This window comes from Gadus macrocephalus, chromosome 6 (assembly GCF_031168955.1).
Source record: "Gadus macrocephalus chromosome 6, ASM3116895v1".
Classification (NCBI taxonomy): Eukaryota; Metazoa; Chordata; class Actinopteri; order Gadiformes; family Gadidae; genus Gadus; species Gadus macrocephalus.
In genome coordinates, this window is record NC_082387.1 from 14455862 (window position 1) to 14477016 (window position 21155).

The 21155-nt window shown below is 43.0% G+C and overlaps 1 protein-coding gene and 21 non-coding genes across 22 annotated transcripts in view; 21 read left to right on the forward strand and 1 right to left on the reverse strand.

Annotated features, from left to right (window-relative positions):
• Positions 1–2744: 2744 nt before the first annotated feature.
• Positions 2745–21155, reverse strand: part of fam81b (family with sequence similarity 81 member B) — a 55717-nt gene continuing 37306 nt past the window's right edge. Inside the window, exons 5-8 of the mRNA XM_060054319.1 lie at positions 5917–6023; positions 4493–4628; positions 3977–4187; positions 2745–2929 (exon numbers count right to left, since the gene is read on the reverse strand). Of these exons, the coding sequence (XP_059910302.1) occupies positions 2817–2929; positions 3977–4187; positions 4493–4628; positions 5917–6023 (567 nt within the window). The 3' untranslated portion in view covers positions 2745–2816. The remainder of the gene's footprint in view (positions 2930–3976; positions 4188–4492; positions 4629–5916; positions 6024–21155) is intronic.
• trnai-aau (transfer RNA isoleucine (anticodon AAU)) lies at positions 3274–3347 on the forward strand. Its single transcript has one exon. It is a non-coding gene; the product is annotated as a tRNA-Ile (tRNA).
• trnai-aau (transfer RNA isoleucine (anticodon AAU)) lies at positions 3492–3565 on the forward strand. The gene has a single exon. It is a non-coding gene; the product is annotated as a tRNA-Ile (tRNA).
• On the forward strand, positions 7838–7911 carry trnai-aau (transfer RNA isoleucine (anticodon AAU)). The gene has a single exon. It is a non-coding gene; the product is annotated as a tRNA-Ile (tRNA).
• Positions 8236–8309, forward strand: trnai-aau (transfer RNA isoleucine (anticodon AAU)). The gene has a single exon. It is a non-coding gene; the product is annotated as a tRNA-Ile (tRNA).
• Positions 9197–9270, forward strand: trnai-aau (transfer RNA isoleucine (anticodon AAU)). The gene has a single exon. It is a non-coding gene; the product is annotated as a tRNA-Ile (tRNA).
• Positions 10158–10231, forward strand: trnai-aau (transfer RNA isoleucine (anticodon AAU)). Its single transcript has one exon. It is a non-coding gene; the product is annotated as a tRNA-Ile (tRNA).
• trnai-aau (transfer RNA isoleucine (anticodon AAU)) lies at positions 10721–10794 on the forward strand. The gene has a single exon. It is a non-coding gene; the product is annotated as a tRNA-Ile (tRNA).
• trnai-aau (transfer RNA isoleucine (anticodon AAU)) lies at positions 11498–11571 on the forward strand. Its single transcript has one exon. It is a non-coding gene; the product is annotated as a tRNA-Ile (tRNA).
• On the forward strand, positions 12459–12532 carry trnai-aau (transfer RNA isoleucine (anticodon AAU)). The gene has a single exon. It is a non-coding gene; the product is annotated as a tRNA-Ile (tRNA).
• trnai-aau (transfer RNA isoleucine (anticodon AAU)) lies at positions 12857–12930 on the forward strand. The gene has a single exon. It is a non-coding gene; the product is annotated as a tRNA-Ile (tRNA).
• Positions 13420–13493, forward strand: trnai-aau (transfer RNA isoleucine (anticodon AAU)). The gene has a single exon. It is a non-coding gene; the product is annotated as a tRNA-Ile (tRNA).
• Positions 14197–14270, forward strand: trnai-aau (transfer RNA isoleucine (anticodon AAU)). The gene has a single exon. It is a non-coding gene; the product is annotated as a tRNA-Ile (tRNA).
• On the forward strand, positions 15158–15231 carry trnai-aau (transfer RNA isoleucine (anticodon AAU)). The gene has a single exon. It is a non-coding gene; the product is annotated as a tRNA-Ile (tRNA).
• trnai-aau (transfer RNA isoleucine (anticodon AAU)) lies at positions 15556–15629 on the forward strand. The gene has a single exon. It is a non-coding gene; the product is annotated as a tRNA-Ile (tRNA).
• On the forward strand, positions 16518–16591 carry trnai-aau (transfer RNA isoleucine (anticodon AAU)). The gene has a single exon. It is a non-coding gene; the product is annotated as a tRNA-Ile (tRNA).
• Positions 17081–17154, forward strand: trnai-aau (transfer RNA isoleucine (anticodon AAU)). The gene has a single exon. It is a non-coding gene; the product is annotated as a tRNA-Ile (tRNA).
• On the forward strand, positions 17858–17931 carry trnai-aau (transfer RNA isoleucine (anticodon AAU)). Its single transcript has one exon. It is a non-coding gene; the product is annotated as a tRNA-Ile (tRNA).
• On the forward strand, positions 18256–18329 carry trnai-aau (transfer RNA isoleucine (anticodon AAU)). Its single transcript has one exon. It is a non-coding gene; the product is annotated as a tRNA-Ile (tRNA).
• trnai-aau (transfer RNA isoleucine (anticodon AAU)) lies at positions 19596–19669 on the forward strand. The gene has a single exon. It is a non-coding gene; the product is annotated as a tRNA-Ile (tRNA).
• Positions 19994–20067, forward strand: trnai-aau (transfer RNA isoleucine (anticodon AAU)). The gene has a single exon. It is a non-coding gene; the product is annotated as a tRNA-Ile (tRNA).
• trnai-aau (transfer RNA isoleucine (anticodon AAU)) lies at positions 20955–21028 on the forward strand. The gene has a single exon. It is a non-coding gene; the product is annotated as a tRNA-Ile (tRNA).

The following is a 21155-nucleotide window of genomic DNA, read 5'->3' on the forward strand; positions in this document are numbered from 1 at the left end:
TTGACGCGAGCCGTTGCTGAACAGCATTAATTTCTAAATAAAACAATACTGCTCATATAGCCTATCACAACTTCACATCAACATTACGTCATGACCGGTGGCACCAGGTCAGCAGTCAATCAATCAAAGGGACTCAGAGGGTCGGCAACATGGACGACGAGAGACTGATACCGTGTTCCAATATCCATACAATCCGTACTTACTAGCCTAAGTTTGAGTAGGCTACGTAGGGCGTTCCAATTCAGATGGGGCAAAAATGAGTGTACTGATGGTGTACTCAAAACGCACACAAATCGCGAAGTGTGGATCGATCAAGCCCCAGGAACAGTGCATACTTCCGCAATCCATCAGTGCTCAGCGGCCAAGCCTGGTATTGCAACTGTTCAAGCGGGCTGTGGACGGGTCCCTCGATTCATAGAGCCCAGAAGTAAGGGGTCAGAACAGTCTCATAAATAATGAATGCACTGAGAAGGATTCACAAATGTATTTTGTGATTTATATATAAATTACTCTCTTCTCACAAACACATTTCAATGCACACATAAATGGATATTGGTACCTATAAATGTAAAATAAATCCATAAACAAAAATAAGTTTCACAAACACATTTCTGATCCACACACAAATGTGCCTTGTTTTAAATAAATGTAATATAAACCCATAAATATATTGATTATATTAATATATATTAATTAAAAAATATATAGGGAGGCATCTGATTGGCAACAGAGTTCCTTGTTGAAAAAAATGCATTTGTGAATCTAGCGACGTCAGGAGAGTCTCAAAAATCCACATAAATACAGACCAGTGATGCAAAAAAACCACACAAATGCAAATAAGTTCACAAATGAAAAAAGTCTTGTAAATTCAAGTTTAACAGTTTGTATATAAATGTAACAACATCCAAATACATTTTGATGAAAATTGCAAATATTTTTTTAATTCATATATTTATGGATTTATATTACATTTATTTAAAACAAGGTACATTTGTGTGTGGATCAGAAATGTGTTTGTGCAACTTATTTTTGTTTATGGATTTATACATACCAATATCCATTTATGTTGCATTGAAATGTATTTGTGAGAAGAGAGTAATTTATATATAAATCACAAAATACAGTTGTGAATCCTTCTCTGTGCATTCATTATTAATGAGGCTGTTCTGACCCCACACAGAAGTAGATATCTCCGTTCACTCCAGTACAAGTGGGGAACAGGAATGTGTCTCTGCAAAAAATGACTGGATATCAATCAAAGGCTCATAATTATCTTTATGCCATACTGAAAAATATTAAGTTTTCTCTTTTCAAAACGCCGCCTCAAGCGTTTTATTAGCCGTTTTATGTTATTATTTTTTGCTGGAGAAGGAGGGGTGGGCAACTGAAAGGAGTCTACTGAAAGAAATGTTGTTTCGGCCCGGCATTCGAGAGGGCCTGGTGCAGACTCATTACTGCACGTTGATATTACTCCGCCGAACCGGAAAGGTGGGCTGTTTACGTTGGTTAGAAGTATTGTACCGTGAGCACCTCGGATTAGGGAAAATCACATAGAAAATCACTGAAAATGGATTATGAAAGGTGGCTTCTGGAGGACGCACTCGATTTTGAGTTTGACGGCAGAGGATATCGTTTTGAACCAGAATTCACCCAAGAGGAGCTACGTGAGATGGAGGCTTGGGCTACGGAGGCGCCTGAAGCTCCGGCTGAAGCGGTCCCCAGGATCACGGGAAATTGGTGGTGTGCCAGTGCCTGTGGGAAGTGCAGGCACGCAGATGCCGACGGAAGTCGAAAGTAGGTGCTGCACGGAGTGGGACTTTGTGCGCAAGTTTATATGCGGTTGTGAGGTATCTGAAAAAATAGTTCAAATTAGCAACTAACACGGATGGAAACCATATATTGCGCCGATAATCTTTTTTTAAACTTCCCGAATGCCACTAACCACTCGGTTAGGCCTACTTGCACATTTTTTAAAACGAACGTTTAGGGTTGCTGGGTTGACAGGTTTGTGTATGCACACAGACAACCATTGTGAAGCAGGCAGGAGCGATTCAAAATGAGCCAAATACCCGAGAAAGGACTAATAGTTCAAATTTCGGTGTCACCCACTCTATTTCATCCTAAACAAACCAGAAAGGGGGCTCAATTATCAAAATACCGGAATTGTCCTTTAACTTCTCGTGTCCGAGGTTTTTCCTTTATGACGTTGATGGTTTTAAGGCACTGTGGTGACATTTTTTTTTTTTATCACTAAAAGTGTTTTAGTGATAAAGGGATTTTTAGACTGGTTCAGCTGCTGCTCAATGACTCTCACGTTCCTCTGCTTGCGATCATTGATCCATTTATTCAAAAGATCCAAAGACAAAAAGCGGGTGCATTACGGTATCATTTTTATAATATTGTTAATAGCCTAATAAACATTTCAGGTTTTTGCAGGGCAGAGTTCGCAGCCGTTCCGCGGTGCTTACGTCCCCGGTGGAAATCAGGCGTTATAGTGGAAGGCATTATAATATACTATTTATATAAGATCAATTAACTGTTTAACCACAATTCTGAAAACCTTAACAGCAGGTCATTGACACACTGAACCTTTGGAAAATCACAAGATCGCCAGGAAGTAGCCTATTACTTTTAAACTACTTTTATTCCAGAAAAACCTTTGAGATAGCCAACCATTATCTATTCCCAAAAGGTTCTGAACTCAATTCTGAAGTGTTATAAAATAGAACATAAAAAATAGAACAACACTTTATTTTACAGGCCCAAAAGTTTTGTTCTCTGCCGGGTGAATTACATTTTAAATTGAGTTCGCTCCCCTATTCCTCTTCCTGTGGCCGTCTCATGACGGGATTAGTTGAGTCTCTGCTGTGGCGGGACGAGTCCCCAATCTGCTTCAGAAACTCAATGGCGTCGTGGACATACTTGAACCCTGGCCAATTAATAGGAGAGCAAAAACAGAGATCAACAAAGATAGACAATGAACTTTAACATTAATTCCAATTTGTGCTGTCTTCAATTCATATGGGAACAGTCTGTCAGAGCTTGCACTGGCATTGAAAAGGTTGTGTTAAATATGTAAATGCCCTCAGTTGATTTCACCTAACTCCAGCCCTCCCCGTTCGGTAATTAACGCGTTCATGTTTTTGCAGTTCCCCTTTCAAACCCTCTCCTCTATTAAGTTGCCGAACTTTCAATGTGTGCTACATACCGTTTCATATATAAAATGTAAGCCTACTTTACCTTTTTCTTTAAGCGACTCGGTACGTGCAACATGGCCGTTTAGCTCAGTTGGTTAGAGCGTCGTGCTAATAACGCGAAGGTCGCGGGTTCGATACCCGTAATGGCCATTACTTTTTTTTTTTTTTTAGCACATCCCTTAAAGATTAAGGGCAACATTTCCAGCGTGTGTAACGTAGTGTTGATCGGTCAAATAAGTCGAGCTCGGCAACTTTGACCGTTTATAAACTGTATTATACTCATGCTTGTCATGTGGCCGTTTAGCTCAGTTGGTTAGAGCGTCGTGCTAATAACGCGAAGGTCGCGGGTTCGATACCCGTAATGGCCATATGCATTTTTAGCACATCACACAAAATTTGTGTAACTTAGTGTTGGTCAATCAAAGACTGGGGCTCGGAAATATTCTAACTCCATATTCTATGTGTTATCCTTCTTGAATGTGGCCGTTTAGCTCAGTTGGTTAGAGCGTCGTGCTTTGTGTAGGACAAAGCAATTATCTCCCTGCACTACAAATATTTTGGTCTTGAGCCACAATTGCCGAAGTAATAAAATAATTATCTTCTGTTTGAAATTCTCTCTCTCTCTCTCTCTCTCTCTCTCTCTCTCTCTCTCTCTCTCTCTCTCTCTCTCTCTCTCTCTCTCTCTCTCTCTCTCTCTCTCTCTCTCTCTCTCTCTCTCTCTCTCTCTCTCTCTCTCTCTCTCTCTCTCTCTCTCTCTCGCCAACATGAAGGTCTCCTACCCTTGTGGGTCTCCAGTTTGAGCTGCTGGAGCTCCTCCTGTAGGCTGCCCTCAAGCGATTTGATCCTTCGCTGGAGGATCAGTTTAGATTCTGGGTTCTTCTGCTGGTCTCTCTGTCTTTGGTGGAGGATCCGTCCCTGTTGGACCTCCAAGCTATCCAGCCTGGCCTCCAGTACACGCATGTGCTCCTTAGACCTGGACTCTGCGTCTAGCTGAGGAACACAGAACGATGATATAGGACAGGCCTTTGGACCATGACTCTGCGATTACTCTAAACTGCTCAACAGTACACTTGTCTCTCAGAGTACCATGTAGTGCCACTTCATATGAATTTGAAAACCAATCAAATACGATTCCGCTGGATTCACAGCGCCAAAATATGTTCTAAGCTACACACACACACACACACACACACACACACACACACACACACACACACACACACACACACACACACACACACACACACAGATAGTCCGCATCAAAACAACCGCACAACAGGTGGGCTGCGCTCTACCAGTTGGTCCTCCAGCAGGGCCTGTAGCTTCAGGTGTTCCTGTGTGTGGGTCCGGACCATCGCCTGAAGCTGCTCCTCTGACCACCTCCTCAGCCTGGCCACGTTCCCCTTGGCTTCCTTAAGCTCTGCAGAGTGCCTGCCGGAAAAAACACTGAGAAACTGGGACTGCAGTGTTCTGCTCACAAAGGAGATGCCCACTTTGTGACAAGCCAGAGTCACACTCCGCCTTGTCGTTATCTATCAGGACTGTGGCCTTCGCTGCGCTCCCTTTGGATGTGATGCTGCCAGGGTCAACCTAGCTACAGCATCGTCACTGTAATGGTGTCCGCTTTGTGAGTGGGAGGAGAAACCTGGGTGCTTTGGATCATTTGAGTGGAACCGTCAGCCAAACGTAATGTAAAAGATGTATGATGAGGGTTGTTACTTTTGATGACCCCTAGGTCCCTGCAAGGGGTCTATTTCCAACAACCTCCCAACTACTTTACTCCCAGAACGTGGTAGAGTGGCGATACAGGAATACCCTGCATAGCATGAGCACATGGGTGTTTCGTTACTGTAGAAAGAGAGGCCTTATATTGCCCAGTGTTATAAATAACGGTCCATTAAAAATCTGGCCAGCGAATGAATGCAAGTCAGAATGTGAGCCAACCGTGCACCCTCTACACCATATCATATGACATTTCCTGTCTACAGGACTTTATATTAATTCATTCATTTGATTTAAACCTCCCATCGATCCCAATTTGCAAAATGCCTTGCAGAGTTTGTAGCCTTTTTTCACCTGTTTCTGGTAGGAGCCATTAACAGCTTATAACTGCAAAGTGCTTCATGAATTAATAATCACATGCATCATCATTGTAGTCGTTGTAATAATGTAGTTGACAGAGGTGTTTTTGTTTTTCTTAAGTGTATGATGTCTAACCCTGGAAAGTTATTGGTATTATAGTGTCTATTAGCTTGTCGCTTCATACAGGTAGGCTATTAGTTTGTTTTCCATCACATTAACACTATTGATTTGAAGCTGCACCCACACACACACTCAGGCATTCAAAGACACACACATGCATGCATGCCCGCACAGACAGAAAACCAGCCACACAAACTGTTTTATATGTCATGTAAATCCAAAGAATTGATGGAAATGGCAGCAATCACCTTTGGGAATGTCTACAACCTGATTGCTCTACTAAATGAAAATCTTTTTTTTTCGTTTGCTTTGAAGCAAAAGAAAAAAAAGAAAAAGACTCACCAAACCTTAATTTACCCCATTTGGTTATGATGGTAAAATAGAGATGCAGTGTACTTAAGTGTACTGCAGTGTACTGGACAAGTATGGGGTGTAATTGGACTGGTGACGATGGGACATGAAGGTTTGAAGGCGTTTGGTTGAATACTAATGGGAAGGTGAACATGTTCCTCCTAACCTGTTCTCCAGTAGCTGGACTTGGCCGCGCAGGTCAGACATGGAGGTCTTCTGCTGTTTCAGATTCTCAGTCACAGAGCGTTCCACTTTATCTATTGCCTGACAGAGCTGCAAGTAGTAGAGCGATCACACATCGACAAGGACACACGCACCCATGCGCACACACAGGCACAGCGAGAGTGGGAAAACAAAGAGTGAGGAAGTAAGAGGGTGATAACCCAGACAGACAGACAGACAGACAGACAGACAGACAGACAGACAGACAGACAGACAGACAGACAGACAGACAGACAGACAGACAGACAGACAGACAGACAGACAGACAGACACACGTGGTGTACGATGCATCTCGAACGCACAAAGAACTAAAAACTGGAGATGGTGGTTAGAGCGTTGTGCTAATAACGTGAAGGTCGCGGGTTCGATAGCCGTAATGGCCATATGCTTATTGCCTCACGTAGCTTAATCAGTGACGATTTTAGTTTGTTTAACATAGTGTTTGTCATTAGCGATATGCGATGCATCTCGAACGCACTAAAAACTGGAGATCCAAAATGAGTTATCCCGTGCTAATAACGCGACAGAACACATAGCTGAAAGCGTGACGTTTTTTACCTTCTATAACGTAGTGTTTGTCATTAGTGGTGTAAGATGCATCTCCATCTTTACAGCATGGCTGTTTAGCTCAGTTGGTTAGAGTGTCGTGCTAATAACGCGAAGGTCGCGGGATCGACACCCGTAATGGCCATATGCTCACATAGCTGAATCAGTGACGATTTTAACATCGTATAACGTACTGTTTGTCATTAGCGTAAGCGATGCATCTCGAACGCACCAAAAACTGGAGATCCGAAATGATTTATCCCGTGCTAATAACGCGACGGAACACATAGCTGAAAGTGTGACGTTTTTTACCTTGTATAACGTAGTGTTTGTCATCAGTGGTGTACGATGCATCTCGAAGGTACAAAGAACTAAAATGTGGAGTTCGGTAAATTGTTACCCTGGTAGTCAGTAACATGGCCGTTTAGCTCAGTTGGTTAGAGCGTCGTGCTAATAATGCGAAGGTAGCGGGTTCGATATCGATTGGCCATATGCTTATTGCCTCAAATAATTTAATCAGTGACGATATTACCTTGTACAACGTAGTGTTTGTCATTAGCGGTATGGGATGCATCTCGAACTCACTAAAAACTGGAGATCCGAAAACTGTTATCCTGGTAGTCTGTAACGTTAGCTCAGTTGGTAAGAGCGTCGTGCTAATAACGCGAAGGTCGCGGGTTGATACCCGTAATGGCCATATGCATATTGCCTCGCATAATTTAATCAGTGACAGTTGCACCTTATATACTGCATAGCCACCCCCCCCCCTTCTGGCCACCATTGTATTGTATTATATTGCATTGTATTGTATTGCACTGTATTGTATTAGAGCACTTAACTGTGTAGCAACTGCTGCTATCATGGCTGTAACACGGGAATTGATTAGCCTAGCGATTGTGGTACTTGCACTTGGTTCTATGAACATCCTTTCTGTACCGACAGCAATATATTGATGCACTTCTTATGAAAAATGTACTTATTGTAAGTCGCTTTGGATAAAAGCGTCTGCTAAATGCCCTAAATGTAAATGTAAAATGTAAATGTAAATATAACGTAGTGTTTGTCATTAGCGGTATGGGGTGCATCTCGAAACACACTAAAAACTGGAGTTTGAAATGTGTTATTCTGCGCCCCTTAAATATGGCCGTTTAGCTCAGTTGGTAAGAGCGTCGTGCTAATAACGCAACGGAACACATAGCTGGAAGAGTGACGTTTTTTAACTTGTACAACGCAGTGTTTGTCATTAGCGGTATGGGATGCATCTCGAACGCACTAAAAACTGGAGATCCGAAAACTGTTATCCTGGTAGTCTGTAACGTGGCCGTTTAGCTCAGTTGGTTAGAGCGTCGTGCTAATAACGCGAAGGTCGCGGGTTCGATACCCGTAATGGCCATTTCCTTATTGCCTCGCATAATTTAATCAGTGACGGTCGCACCTTATATAACATAGTGTTTGTCATTAGCGGTATGGGGTGCATCTCGAACGCATTCAAAAGTGGAGTTTGAAATGTGTTATTCTGCGCCCCTTAAATATGTCAGTTTAGCTCATTTGGTAAGAGCGTCGTGCTTATAACGCAACGGAACACATAGCTGGAAGAGTGACGTTTTTTAAATTGTATAATGGAGTGTTTGTCATTAATGGTGTACAATGCATCTCGAAGGCACAAAGAACTGAAAAGTCGAGTTCGGTAAATTGTTATCCTTCTTGTCTACAACATGGCCGTTTAGCTCAGTTGGTTAGAGCGTCGTGCTAATAACGCGAAGGTCGCGGGTTCGATACCCGTAATGGCCACATGCATATTGCCTCACAAAGCTAAATCAGTGACGATTTTTACCTCGTATAACGTACTGTTTGTCATTAGCGTAAGCGATGCATCTCGAACGCACTAAAAACTGGAGATCCAAAATGAGTTATCCCGTGCTAATAACGTGACGGAACACATAGCTGAAAGCGTGACGTTTTTGACCCTGTATAACCTAGTGTTTGTCATTAGTGGCGTACGATGCATCTCGAAGGTACAAAGAACTAAAATGTGGAGTTCGGTAAATTGTTACCCTGGTAGTCCCTAACATGGCCGTTTAGCTCAGTTGGTCAGGGCGTCGTGCTAATAATGCGAAGGTAGCGGGTTCGATATCGAATGGCCATATGCTTATTGCCTCACATATTTTAATCAGTGACGATTTTACCTTGTACCTTGTTTGTCATTAGCGGTATGGGATGCATCTCGAACGCACTAAATACTGGAGATCCGAAAACTGTTATCCTGGTAGTCTGTAACGTGGCCGTTTAGCTCAGTTAGTTAGAGCCTCGTGCTAATAAAGCGAAGGTTGCGGGTTCGATACCCGTAATGGCCATTTCCTTGTTGCCTCGCATAATTTAATCAGTGACGGTCGCACCTTATATAACATAGTGTTTGTCATTAGCGGTATGGGGTGCATCTCGAACGCATTCAAAAGTGGAGTTTGAAATGTGTTATTCTGCGCCCCTTAAATATGTCAGTTTAGCTCATTTGGTAAGAGCGTCGTGCTTATAACGCAACGGAACACATAGCTGGAAGAGTGACGTTTTTTAAATTGTATAATGTAGTGTTTGTCATTAATGGTGTACAATGCATCTCGAAGGCACAAAGAACTGAAAAGTCGAGTTCGGTAAATTGTTATCCTTCTTGTCTACAACATGGCCGTTTAGCTCAGTTGGTTAGAGCGTCGTGCTAATAACGCGAAGGTCGCGGGTTCGATACCCGTAATGGCCACATGCATATTGCCTCACAAAGCTAAATCAGTGACGATTTTTACCTCGTATAACGTACTGTTTGTCATTAGCGTAAGCGATGCATCTCGAACGCACTAAAAACTGGAGATCCGAAATGAGTTATCCCGTGCTAATAACGTGACGGAACACATAGCTGAAAGCGTGACGTTTTTGACCCTGTATAACCTAGTGTTTGTCATTAGTGGCGTACGATGCATCTCGAAGGTACAAAGAACTAAAATGTGGAGTTCGGTAAATTGTTACCCTGGTAGTCCCTAACATGGCCGTTTAGCTCAGTTGGTCAGGGCGTCGTGCTAATAATGCGAAGGTAGCGGGTTCGATATCGAATGGCCATATGCTTATTGCCTCACATATTTTAATCAGTGACGATTTTACCTTGTACCTTGTTTGTCATTAGCGGTATGGGATGCATCTCGAACGCACTAAATACTGGAGATCCGAAAACTGTTATCCTGGTAGTCTGTAACGTGGCCGTTTAGCTCAGTTAGTTAGAGCCTCGTGCTAATAAAGCGAAGGTTGCGGGTTCGATACCCGTAATGGCCATTTCCTTGTTGCCTCGCATAATTTAATCAGTGACGGTCGCACCTTATATAACATAGTGTTTGTCATTAGCGGTATGGGGTGCATCTCGAACGCATTCAAAAGTGGAGTTTGAAATGTGTTATTCTGCGCCCCTTAAATATGTCAGTTTAGCTCATTTGGTAAGAGCGTCGTGCTTATAACGCAACGGAACACATAGCTGGAAGAGTGACGTTTTTTAAATTGTATAATGTAGTGTTTGTCATTAATGGTGTACAATGCATCTCGAAGGCACAAAGAACTGAAAAGTCGAGTTCGGTAAATTGTTATCCTTCTTGTCTATAACATGGCCGTTTAGCTCAGTTGGTTAGAGCGTCGTGCTAATAACGCGAAGGTCGCGGGTTCGATACCCGTAATGGCCACATGCATATTGCCTCACAAAGCTAAATCAGTGACGATTTTTACCTCGTATAACGTACTGTTTGTCATTAGCGTAAGCGATGCATCTCGAACGCACTAAAAACTGGAGATCCGAAATGAGTTATCCCGTGCTAATAACGTGACGGAACACATTGCTGAAAGCGTGACGTTTTTGACCTTGTAAAACCTAGTGTTTGTCATTAGTGGTGTACGATGCATCTCGAAGGTACAAAGAACTAAAATGTGGAGTTCGGTAAATTGTTACCCTGGTAGTCCCTAACATGGCCGTTTAGCTCAGTTGGTTAGGGCGTCGTGCTAATAATGCGAAGGTAGCGGGTTCGATATCGAATGGCCATATGCTTATTGCCTCACATATTTTAATCAGTGACGATTTTACCTTGTACCTTGTTTGTCATTAGCGGTATGGGATGCATCTCGAACGCACTAAATACTGGAGATCCGAAAACTGTTATCCTGGTAGTCTGTAACGTGGCCGTTTAGCTCAGTTGGTTAGAGCGTCGTGCTAATAACGCGAAGGTCGCGGGTTCGATACCCGTAATGGCCATTTCTTTGTTGCCTCGCATAATTTAATCAGTGACGGTCGCACCTTTTATAACAAAGTGTTTATCATTAGCGGTATGGGCTGCATCTCGAAAGCATTCAAAAGTGGAGTTTGAAATCTGTTATTCTGCTCCCCTTAAATATGTCAGTTTAGCTCATTTGGTAAGAGCGTCGTGCTAATAACGCAAAGGTCGCGGGTTCGATACCCGTTATGGCCATATGCATATTGCCTCACAAAGCTAAATCAGTGACGATTTTTACCTCGTATAACGTACTGTATGTCATTAGCGTAAGCGATGCATCTCGAACGCACTAAAAACTGGAGATCCGAAATGAGTTATCCCGTGCTAATAACGTGACGGAACACATTGCTGAAAGCGTGACGTTTTTGACCTTGTATAACCTAGTGTTTGTCATTAGTGGTGTACGATGCATCTCGAAGGTACAAAGAACTAAAATGTGGAGTTCGGTAAATTGTTACCCTGGTAGTCCCTAACATGGCCGTTTAGCTCAGTTGGTTAGAGCGTCGTGCTAATAATGCGAAGGTAGCGGGTTCGATATCGAATGGCCATATGCTTATTGCCTCACATATTTTAATCAGTGACGATTTTACCATGTACCTTGTTTGTCATTAGCGGTATGGGATGCATCTCGAACGCACTAAATACTGGAGATCCGAAAACTGTTATCCTGGTAGTCTGTAACGTGGCCGTTTAGCTCAGTTGGTTAGAGCGTCGTGCTAATAACGCGAAGGTCGCGGGTTCGATACCCGTAATGGCCATTTCCTTGTTGCCTCGCATAATTTAATCAGTGACGGTCGCACCTTATATAACATAGTGTTTGTCATTAGCGGTATGGGGTGCATCTCGAACGCATTCAAAAGTGGAGTTTGAAATGTGTTATTCTGCGCCCCTTAAATATGTCAGTTTAGCTCATTTGGTAAGAGCGTCGTGCTTATAACGCAACGGAACACATAGCTGGAAGAGTGACGTTTTTTAAATTGTATAATGTAGTGTTTGTCATTAATGGTGTACAATGCATCTCGAAGGCACAAAGAACTGAAAAGTCGAGTTCGGTAAATTGTTATCCTTCTTGTCTACAACATGGCCGTTTAGCTCAGTTTGTTAGAGCGTCGTGCTAATAACGCGTAGGTCGCGGGTTCGATACCCGTAATGGCCACATGCATATTGCCTCACAAAGCTAAATCAGTGACGATTTTTACCTCGTATAACGTACTGTATGTCATTAGCGTAAGCGATGCATCTCGAACGCACTAAAAACTGGAGATCCGAAATGAGTTATCCCATGCTAATAACGTGACGGAACACATTGCTGAAAGCGTGACGTTTTTGACCTTGTATAACCTAGTGTTTGTCATTAGTGGTGTACGATGCATCTCGAAGGAACAAAGAACTAAAATGTGGAGTTCGGTAAATTGTTACCCTGGTAGTCCCTAACATGGCCGTTTAGCTCAGTTGGTTAGAGCGTCGTGCTAATAATGCGAAGGTAGCGGGTTCGATATCGAATGGCCATATGCTTATTGCCTCACATATTTTAATCAGTGACGATTTTACCTTGTACCTTGTTTGTCATTAGCGGTATGGGATGCATCTCGAACGCACTAAATACTGGAGATCCGAAAACTGTTATCCTGGTAGTCTGTAACGTGGCCGTTTAGCTCAGTTGGTTAGAGCGTCGTGCTAATAACGCGAAGGTCGCGGGTTCGATACCCGTAATGGCCATTTCCTTGTTGCCTCGCATAATTTAATCAGTGACGGTCGCACCTTATATAACATAGTGTTTGTCATTAGCGGTATGGGGTGCATCTCGAACGCATTCAAAAGTGGAGTTTGAAATGTGTTATTCTGCGCCCCTTAAATATGTCAGTTTAGCTCATTTGGTAAGAGCGTCGTGCTTATAACGCAACGGAACACATAGCTGGAAGAGTGACGTTTTTTAAATTGTATAATGTAGTGTTTGTCATTAATGGTGTACAATGCATCTCGAAGGCACAAAGAACTGAAAAGTCGAGTTCGGTAAATTGTTATCCTTCTTGTCTATAACATGGCCGTTTAGCTCAGTTGGTTAGAGCGTCGTGCTAATAACGCGAAGGTCGCGGGTTCGATACCCGTAATGGCCACATGCATATTGCCTCACAAAGCTAAATCAGTGACGATTTTTACCTCGTATAACGTACTGTTTGTCATTAGCGTAAGCGATGCATCTCGAACGCACTAAAAACTGGAGATCCGAAATGAGTTATCCCGTGCTAATAACGTGACGGAACACATTGCTGAAAGCGTGACGTTTTTGACCTTGTAAAACCTAGTGTTTGTCATTAGTGGTGTACGATGCATCTCGAAGGTACAAAGAACTAAAATGTGGAGTTCGGTAAATTGTTACCCTGGTAGTCCCTAACATGGCCGTTTAGCTCAGTTGGTTAGGGCGTCGTGCTAATAATGCGAAGGTAGCGGGTTCGATATCGAATGGCCATATGCTTATTGCCTCACATATTTTAATCAGTGACGATTTTACCTTGTACCTTGTTTGTCATTAGCGGTATGGGATGCATCTCGAACGCACTAAATACTGGAGATCCGAAAACTGTTATCCTGGTAGTCTGTAACGTGGCCGTTTAGCTCAGTTGGTTAGAGCGTCGTGCTAATAACGCGAAGGTCGCGGGTTCGATACCCGTAATGGCCATTTCTTTGTTGCCTCGCATAATTTAATCAGTGACGGTCGCACCTTTTATAACAAAGTGTTTATCATTAGCGGTATGGGCTGCATCTCGAAAGCATTCAAAAGTGGAGTTTGAAATCTGTTATTCTGCTCCCCTTAAATATGTCAGTTTAGCTCATTTGGTAAGAGCGTCGTGCTAATAACGCAAAGGTCGCGGGTTCGATACCCGTTATGGCCATATGCATATTGCCTCACAAAGCTAAATCAGTGACGATTTTTACCTCGTATAACGTACTGTATGTCATTAGCGTAAGCGATGCATCTCGAACGCACTAAAAACTGGAGATCCGAAATGAGTTATCCCGTGCTAATAACGTGACGGAACACATTGCTGAAAGCGTGACGTTTTTGACCTTGTATAACCTAGTGTTTGTCATTAGTGGTGTACGATGCATCTCGAAGGTACAAAGAACTAAAATGTGGAGTTCGGTAAATTGTTACCCTGGTAGTCCCTAACATGGCCGTTTAGCTCAGTTGGTTAGAGCGTCGTGCTAATAATGCGAAGGTAGCGGGTTCGATATCGAATGGCCATATGCTTATTGCCTCACATATTTTAATCAGTGACGATTTTACCATGTACCTTGTTTGTCATTAGCGGTATGGGATGCATCTCGAACGCACTAAATACTGGAGATCCGAAAACTGTTATCCTGGTAGTCTGTAACGTGGCCGTTTAGCTCAGTTGGTTAGAGCGTCGTGCTAATAACGCGAAGGTCGCGGGTTCGATACCCGTAATGGCCATTTCCTTGTTGCCTCGCATAATTTAATCAGTGACGGTCGCACCTTATATAACATAGTGTTTGTCATTAGCGGTATGGGGTGCATCTCGAACGCATTCAAAAGTGGAGTTTGAAATGTGTTATTCTGCGCCCCTTAAATATGTCAGTTTAGCTCATTTGGTAAGAGCGTCGTGCTTATAACGCAACGGAACACATAGCTGGAAGAGTGACGTTTTTTAAATTGTATAATGTAGTGTTTGTCATTAATGGTGTACAATGCATCTCGAAGGCACAAAGAACTGAAAAGTCGAGTTCGGTAAATTGTTATCCTTCTTGTCTACAACATGGCCGTTTAGCTCAGTTTGTTAGAGCGTCGTGCTAATAACGCGTAGGTCGCGGGTTCGATACCCGTAATGGCCACATGCATATTGCCTCACAAAGCTAAATCAGTGACGATTTTTACCTCGTATAACGTACTGTATGTCATTAGCGTAAGCGATGCATCTCGAACGCACTAAAAACTGGAGATCCGAAATGAGTTATCCCATGCTAATAACGTGACGGAACACATTGCTGAAAGCGTGACGTTTTTGACCTTGTATAACCTAGTGTTTGTCATTAGTGGTGTACGATGCATCTCGAAGGAACAAAGAACTAAAATGTGGAGTTCGGTAAATTGTTACCCTGGTAGTCCCTAACATGGCCGTTTAGCTCAGTTGGTTAGAGCGTCGTGCTAATAATGCGAAGGTAGCGGGTTCGATATCGAATGGCCATATGCTTATTGCCTCACATATTTTAATCAGTGACGATTTTACCTTGTACCTTGTTTGTCATTAGCGGTATGGGATGCATCTCGAACGCACTAAATACTGGAGATCCGAAAACTGTTATCCTGGTAGTCTGTAACGTGGCCGTTTAGCTCAGTTGGTTAGAGCGTCGTGCTAATAACGCGAAGGTCGCGGGTTCGATACCCGTAATGGCCATTTCCTTGTTGCCTCGCATAATTTAATCAGTGACGGTCGCACCTTATATAACATAGTGTTTGTCATTAGCGGTATGGGGTGCATCTCGAACGCATTCAAAAGTGGAGTTTGAAATGTGTTATTCTGCGCCCCTTAAATATGTCAGTTTAGCTCATTTGGTAAGAGCGTCGTGCTTATAACGCAACGGAACACATAGCTGGAAGAGTGACGTTTTTTAAATTGTATAATGTAGTGTTTGTCATTAATGGTGTACAATGCATCTCGAAGGCACAAAGAACTGAAAAGTCGAGTTCGGTAAATTGTTATCCTTCTTGTCTACAACATGGCCGTTTAGCTCAGTTGGTTAGAGCGTCGTGCTAATAACGCGAAGGTCGCGGGTTCGATACCCGTAATGGCCACATGCATATTGCCTCACAAAGCTAAATCAGTGACGATTTTTACCTCGTATAACGTACTGTTTGTCATTAGCGTAAGCGATGCATCTCGAACGCACTAAAAACTGGAGATCCGAAATGAGTTATCCCGTGCTAATAACGTGACGGAACACATAGCTGAAAGCGTGACGTTTTTGACCCTGTATAACCTAGTGTTTGTCATTAGTGGCGTACGATGCATCTCGAAGGTACAAAGAACTAAAATGTGGAGTTCGGTAAATTGTTACCCTGGTAGTCCCTAACATGGCCGTTTAGCTCAGTTGGTCAGGGCGTCGTGCTAATAATGCGAAGGTAGCGGGTTCGATATCGAATGGCCATATGCTTATTGCCTCACATATTTTAATCAGTGACGATTTTACCTTGTACCTTGTTTGTCATTAGCGGTATGGGATGCATCTCGAACGCACTAAATACTGGAGATCCGAAAACTGTTATCCTGGTAGTCTGTAACGTGGCCGTTTAGCTCAGTTAGTTAGAGCCTCGTGCTAATAAAGCGAAGGTTGTGGGTTCGATACCCGTAATGGCCATTTCCTTGTTGCCTCGCATAATTTAATCAGTGACGGTCGCACCTTATATAACATAGTGTTTGTCATTAGCGGTATGGGGTGCATCTCGAACGCATTCAAAAGTGGAGTTTGAAATGTGTTATTCTGCGCCCCTTAAATATGTCAGTTTAGCTCATTTGGTAAGAGCGTCGTGCTTATAACGCAACGGAACACATAGCTGGAAGAGTGACGTTTTTTTAAATTGTATAATGTAGTGTTTGTCATTAATGGTGTACAATGCATCTCGAAGGCACAAAGAACTGAAAAGTCGAGTTCGGTAAATTGTTATCCTTCTTGTCTATAACATGGCCGTTTAGCTCAGTTGGTTAGAGCGTCGTGCTAATAACGCGAAGGTCGCGGGTTCGATACCCGTAATGGCCACATGCATATTGCCTCACAAAGCTAAATCAGTGACGATTTTTACCTCGTATAACGTACTGTTTGTCATTAGCGTAAGCGATGCATCTCGAACGCACTAAAAACTGGAGATCCGAAATGAGTTATCCCGTGCTAATAACGTGACGGAACACATTGCTGAAAGCGTGACGTTTTTGACCTTGTATAACCTAGTGTTTGTCATTAGTGGTGTACGATGCATCTCGAAGGTACAAAGAACTAAAATGTGGAGTTCGGTAAATTGTTACCCTGGTAGTCCCTAACATGGCCGTTTAGCTCAGTTGGTTAGGGCGTCGTGCTAATAATGCGAAGGTAGCGGGTTCGATATCGAATGGCCATATGCTTATTGTCTCACATATTTTAATCAGTGACGATTTTACCTTGTACCTTGTTTGTCATTAGCGGTATGGGATGCATCTCGAACGCACTAAATACTGGAGATCCGAAAACTGTTATCCTGGTAGTCTGTAACGTGGCCGTTTAGCTCAGTTGGTTAGAGCGTCGTGCTAATAACGCGAAGGTCGCGGGTTCGATACCCGTAATGGCCATTTCTTTGTTGCCTCGCATAATTTAATCAGTGACGGTCGCACCTTTTATAACAAAGTGTTTATCATTAGCGGTATGGGCTGCATCTCGAAAGCATTCAAAAGTGGAGTTTGAAATCTGTTATTCTGCTCCCCTTAAATATGTCAGTTTAGCTCATTTGGTAAGAGCGTCGTGCTAATAACGCAAAGGTCGCGGGTTCGATACCCGTTATGGCCATATGCATATTGCCTCACAAAGCTCAATCAGTGACGATTTTTACCTCGTATAACGTACTGTATGTCATTAGCGTAAGCGATGCATCTCGAACGCACTAAAAACTGGAGATCCGAAATGAGTTATCCCGTGCTAATAACGTGACGGAACACATTGCTGAAAGCGTGACGTTTTTGACCTTGTATAACCTAGTGTTTGTCATTAGTGGTGTACGATGCATCTCGAAGGTACAAAGAACTAAAATGTGGAGTTCGGTAAATTGTTACCCTGGTAGTCCCTAACATGGCCGTTTAGCTCAGTTGGTTAGAGCGTCGTGCTAATAATGCGAAGGTAGCGGGTTCGATATCGAATGGCCATATGCTTATTGCCTCACATATTTTAATCAGTGACGATTTTACCATGTACCTTGTTTGTCATTAGCGGTATGGGATGCATCTCGAACGCACTAAATACTGGAGATCCGAAAACTGTTATCCTGGTAGTCTGTAACGTGGCCGTTTAGCTCAGTTGGTTAGAGCGTCGTGCTAATAACGCGAAGGTCGCGGGTTCGATACCCGTAATGGCCATTTCCTTGTTGCCTCGCATAATTTAATCAGTGACGGTCGCACCTTATATAACATAGTGTTTGTCATTAGCGGTATGGGGTGCATCTCGAACGCATTCAAAAGTGGAGTTTGAAATGTGTTATTCTGCGCCCCTTAAATATGTCAGTTTAGCTCATTTGGCAAGAGCGTCGTGCTTATAACGCAACGGAACACATAGCTGGAAGAGTGACGTTTTTTAAATTGTATAATGTAGTGTTTGTCATTAATGGTGTACAATGCATCTCGAAGGCACAAAGAACTGAAAAGTCGAGTTCGGTAAATTGTTATCCTTCTTGTCTATAACATGGCCGTTTAGCTCAGTTGGTTAGAGCGTCGTGCTAATAACGCGAAGGTCGCGGGTTCGATACCCGTAATGGCCACATGCATATTGCCTCACAAAGCTAAATCAGTGACGATTTTTACCTCGTATAACGTACTGTTTGTCATTAGCGTAAGCGATGCATCTCGAACGCACTAAAAACTGGAGATCCGAAATGAGTTATCCCGTGCTAATAACGTGACGGAACACATTGCTGAAAGCGTGACGTTTTTGACCTTGTAAAACCTAGTGTTTGTCATTAGTGGTGTACGATGCATCTCGAAGGTACAAAGAACTAAAATGTGGAGTTCGGTAAATTGTTACCCTGGTAGTCCCTAACATGGCCGTTTAGCTCAGTTGGTTAGGGCGTCGTGCTAATAATGCGAAGGTAGCGGGTTCGATATCGAATGGCCATATGCTTATTGCCTCACATATTTTAATCAGTGACGATTTTACCTTGTACCTTGTTTGTCATTAGCGGTATGGGATGCATCTCGAACGCACTAAATACTGGAGATCCGAAAACTGTTATCCTGGTAGTCTGTAACGTGGCCGTTTAGCTCAGTTGGTTAGAGCGTCGTGCTAATAACGCGAAGGTCGCGGGTTCGATACCCCTAATGGCCATTTCTTTGTTGCCTCGCATAATTTAATCAGTGACGGTCGCACCTTTTATAACAAAGTGTTTATCATTAGCGGTATGGGCTGCATCTCGAAAGCATTCAAAAGTGGAGTTTGAAATCTGTTATTCTGCTCCCCTTAAATATGTCAGTTTAGCTCATTTGGTAAGAGCGTCGTGCTAATAACGCAAAGGTCGCGGGTTCGATACCCGTTATGGCCATATGCATATTGCCTCACAAAGCTAAATCAGTGACGATTTTTACCTCGTATAACGTACTGTATGTCATTAGCGTAAGCGATGCATCTCGAACGCACTAAAAACTGGAGATCCGAAATGAGTTATCCCGTGCTAATAACGTGACGGAACACATTGCTGAAAGCGTGACGTTTTTGACCTTGTATAACCTAGTGTTTGTCATTAGTGGTGTACGATGCATCTCGAAGGTACAAAGAACTAAAATGTGGAGTTCGGTAAATTGTTACCCTGGTAGTCCCTAACATGGCCGTTTAGCTCAGTTGGTTAGAGCGTCGTGCTAATAATGCGAAGGTAGCGGGTTCGATATCGAATGGCCATATGCTTATTGCCTCACATATTTTAATCAGTGACGATTTTACCATGTACCTTGTTTGTCATTAGCGGTATGGGATGCATCTCGAACGCACTAAATACTGGAGATCCGAAAACTGTTATCCTGGTAGTCTGTAACGTGGCCGTTTAGCTCAGTTGGTTAGAGCGTCGTGCTAATAACGCGAAGGTCGCGGGTTCGATACCCGTAATGGCCATTTCCTTGTTGCCTCGCATAATTTAATCAGTGACGGTCGCACCTTATATAACATAGTGTTTGTCATTAGCGGTATGGGGTGCATCTCGAACGCATTCAAAAGTGGAGTTTGAAATGTGTTATTCTGCGCCCCTTAAATATGTCAGTTTAGCTCATTTGGTAAGAGCGTCGTGCTTATAACGCAACGGAACACATAGCTGGAAGAGTGACGTTTTTTAAATTGTATAATGTAGTGTTTGTCATTAATGGTGTACAATGCATCTCGAAGGCACAAAGAACTGAAAAGTCGAGTTCGGTAAATTGTTATCCTTCTTGTCTACAACATGGCCGTTTAGCTCAGTTGGTTAGAGCGTCGTGCTAATAACGCGAAGGTCGCGGGTTCGATACCCGTAATGGCCACATGCATATTGCCTCACAAAGCTAAATCAGTGACGATTTTTACCTCGTATAACGTACTGTTTGTCATTAGCGTAAGCGATGCATCTCGAACGCACTAAAAACTTGAGATCCGAAATGAGTTATCCCGTGCTAATAACGTGACGGAACACATAGCTGAAAGCGTGACGTTTTTGACCCTGTATAACCTAGTGTTTGTCATTAGTGGCGTACGATGCATCTCGAAGGTACAAAGAACTAAAATGTGGAGTTCGGTAAATTGTTACCCTGGTAGTCCCTAACATGGCCGTTTAGCTCAGTTGGTCAGGGCGTCGTGCTAATAATGCGAAGGTAGCGGGTTCGATATCGAATGGCCATATGCTTATTGCCTCACATATTTTAATCAGTGACGATTTTACCTTGTACCTTGTTTGTCATTAGCGGTATGGGATGCATCTCGAACGCACTAAATACTGGAGATCCGAAAACTGTTATCCTGGTAGTCTGTAACGTGGCCGTTTAGCTCAGTTAGTTAGAGCCTCGTGCTAATAAAGCGAAGGTTGTGGGTTCGATACCCGTAATGGCCATTTCCTTGTTGCCTCGCATAATTTAATCAGTGACGGTCGTACCTTATATAACATAGTGTTTGTCATTAGCGGTATGGGGTGCATCTCGAACGCATTCAAAAGTGGAGTTTGAAATGTGTTATTCTGCGCCCCTTAAATATGTCAGTTTAGCTCATTTGGTAAGAGCGTCGTGCTTATAACGCAACGGAACACATAGCTGGAAGAGTGACGTTTTTTAAATTGTATAATGTAGTGTTTGTCATTAATGGTGTACAATGCATCTCGAAGGCACAAAGAACTGAAAAGTCGAGTTCGGTAAATTGTTATCCTTCTTGTCTATAACATGGCCGTTTAGCTCAGTTGGTTAGAGCGTCGTGCTAATAACGCGAAGGTCGCGGGTTCGATACCCGTAATGGCCACATGCATATTGCCTCACAAAGCTAAATCAGTGACGATTTTTACCTCGTATAACGTACTGTTTGTCATTAGCGTAAGCGATGCATCTCGAACGCACTAAAAACTGGAGATCCGAAATGAGTTATCCCG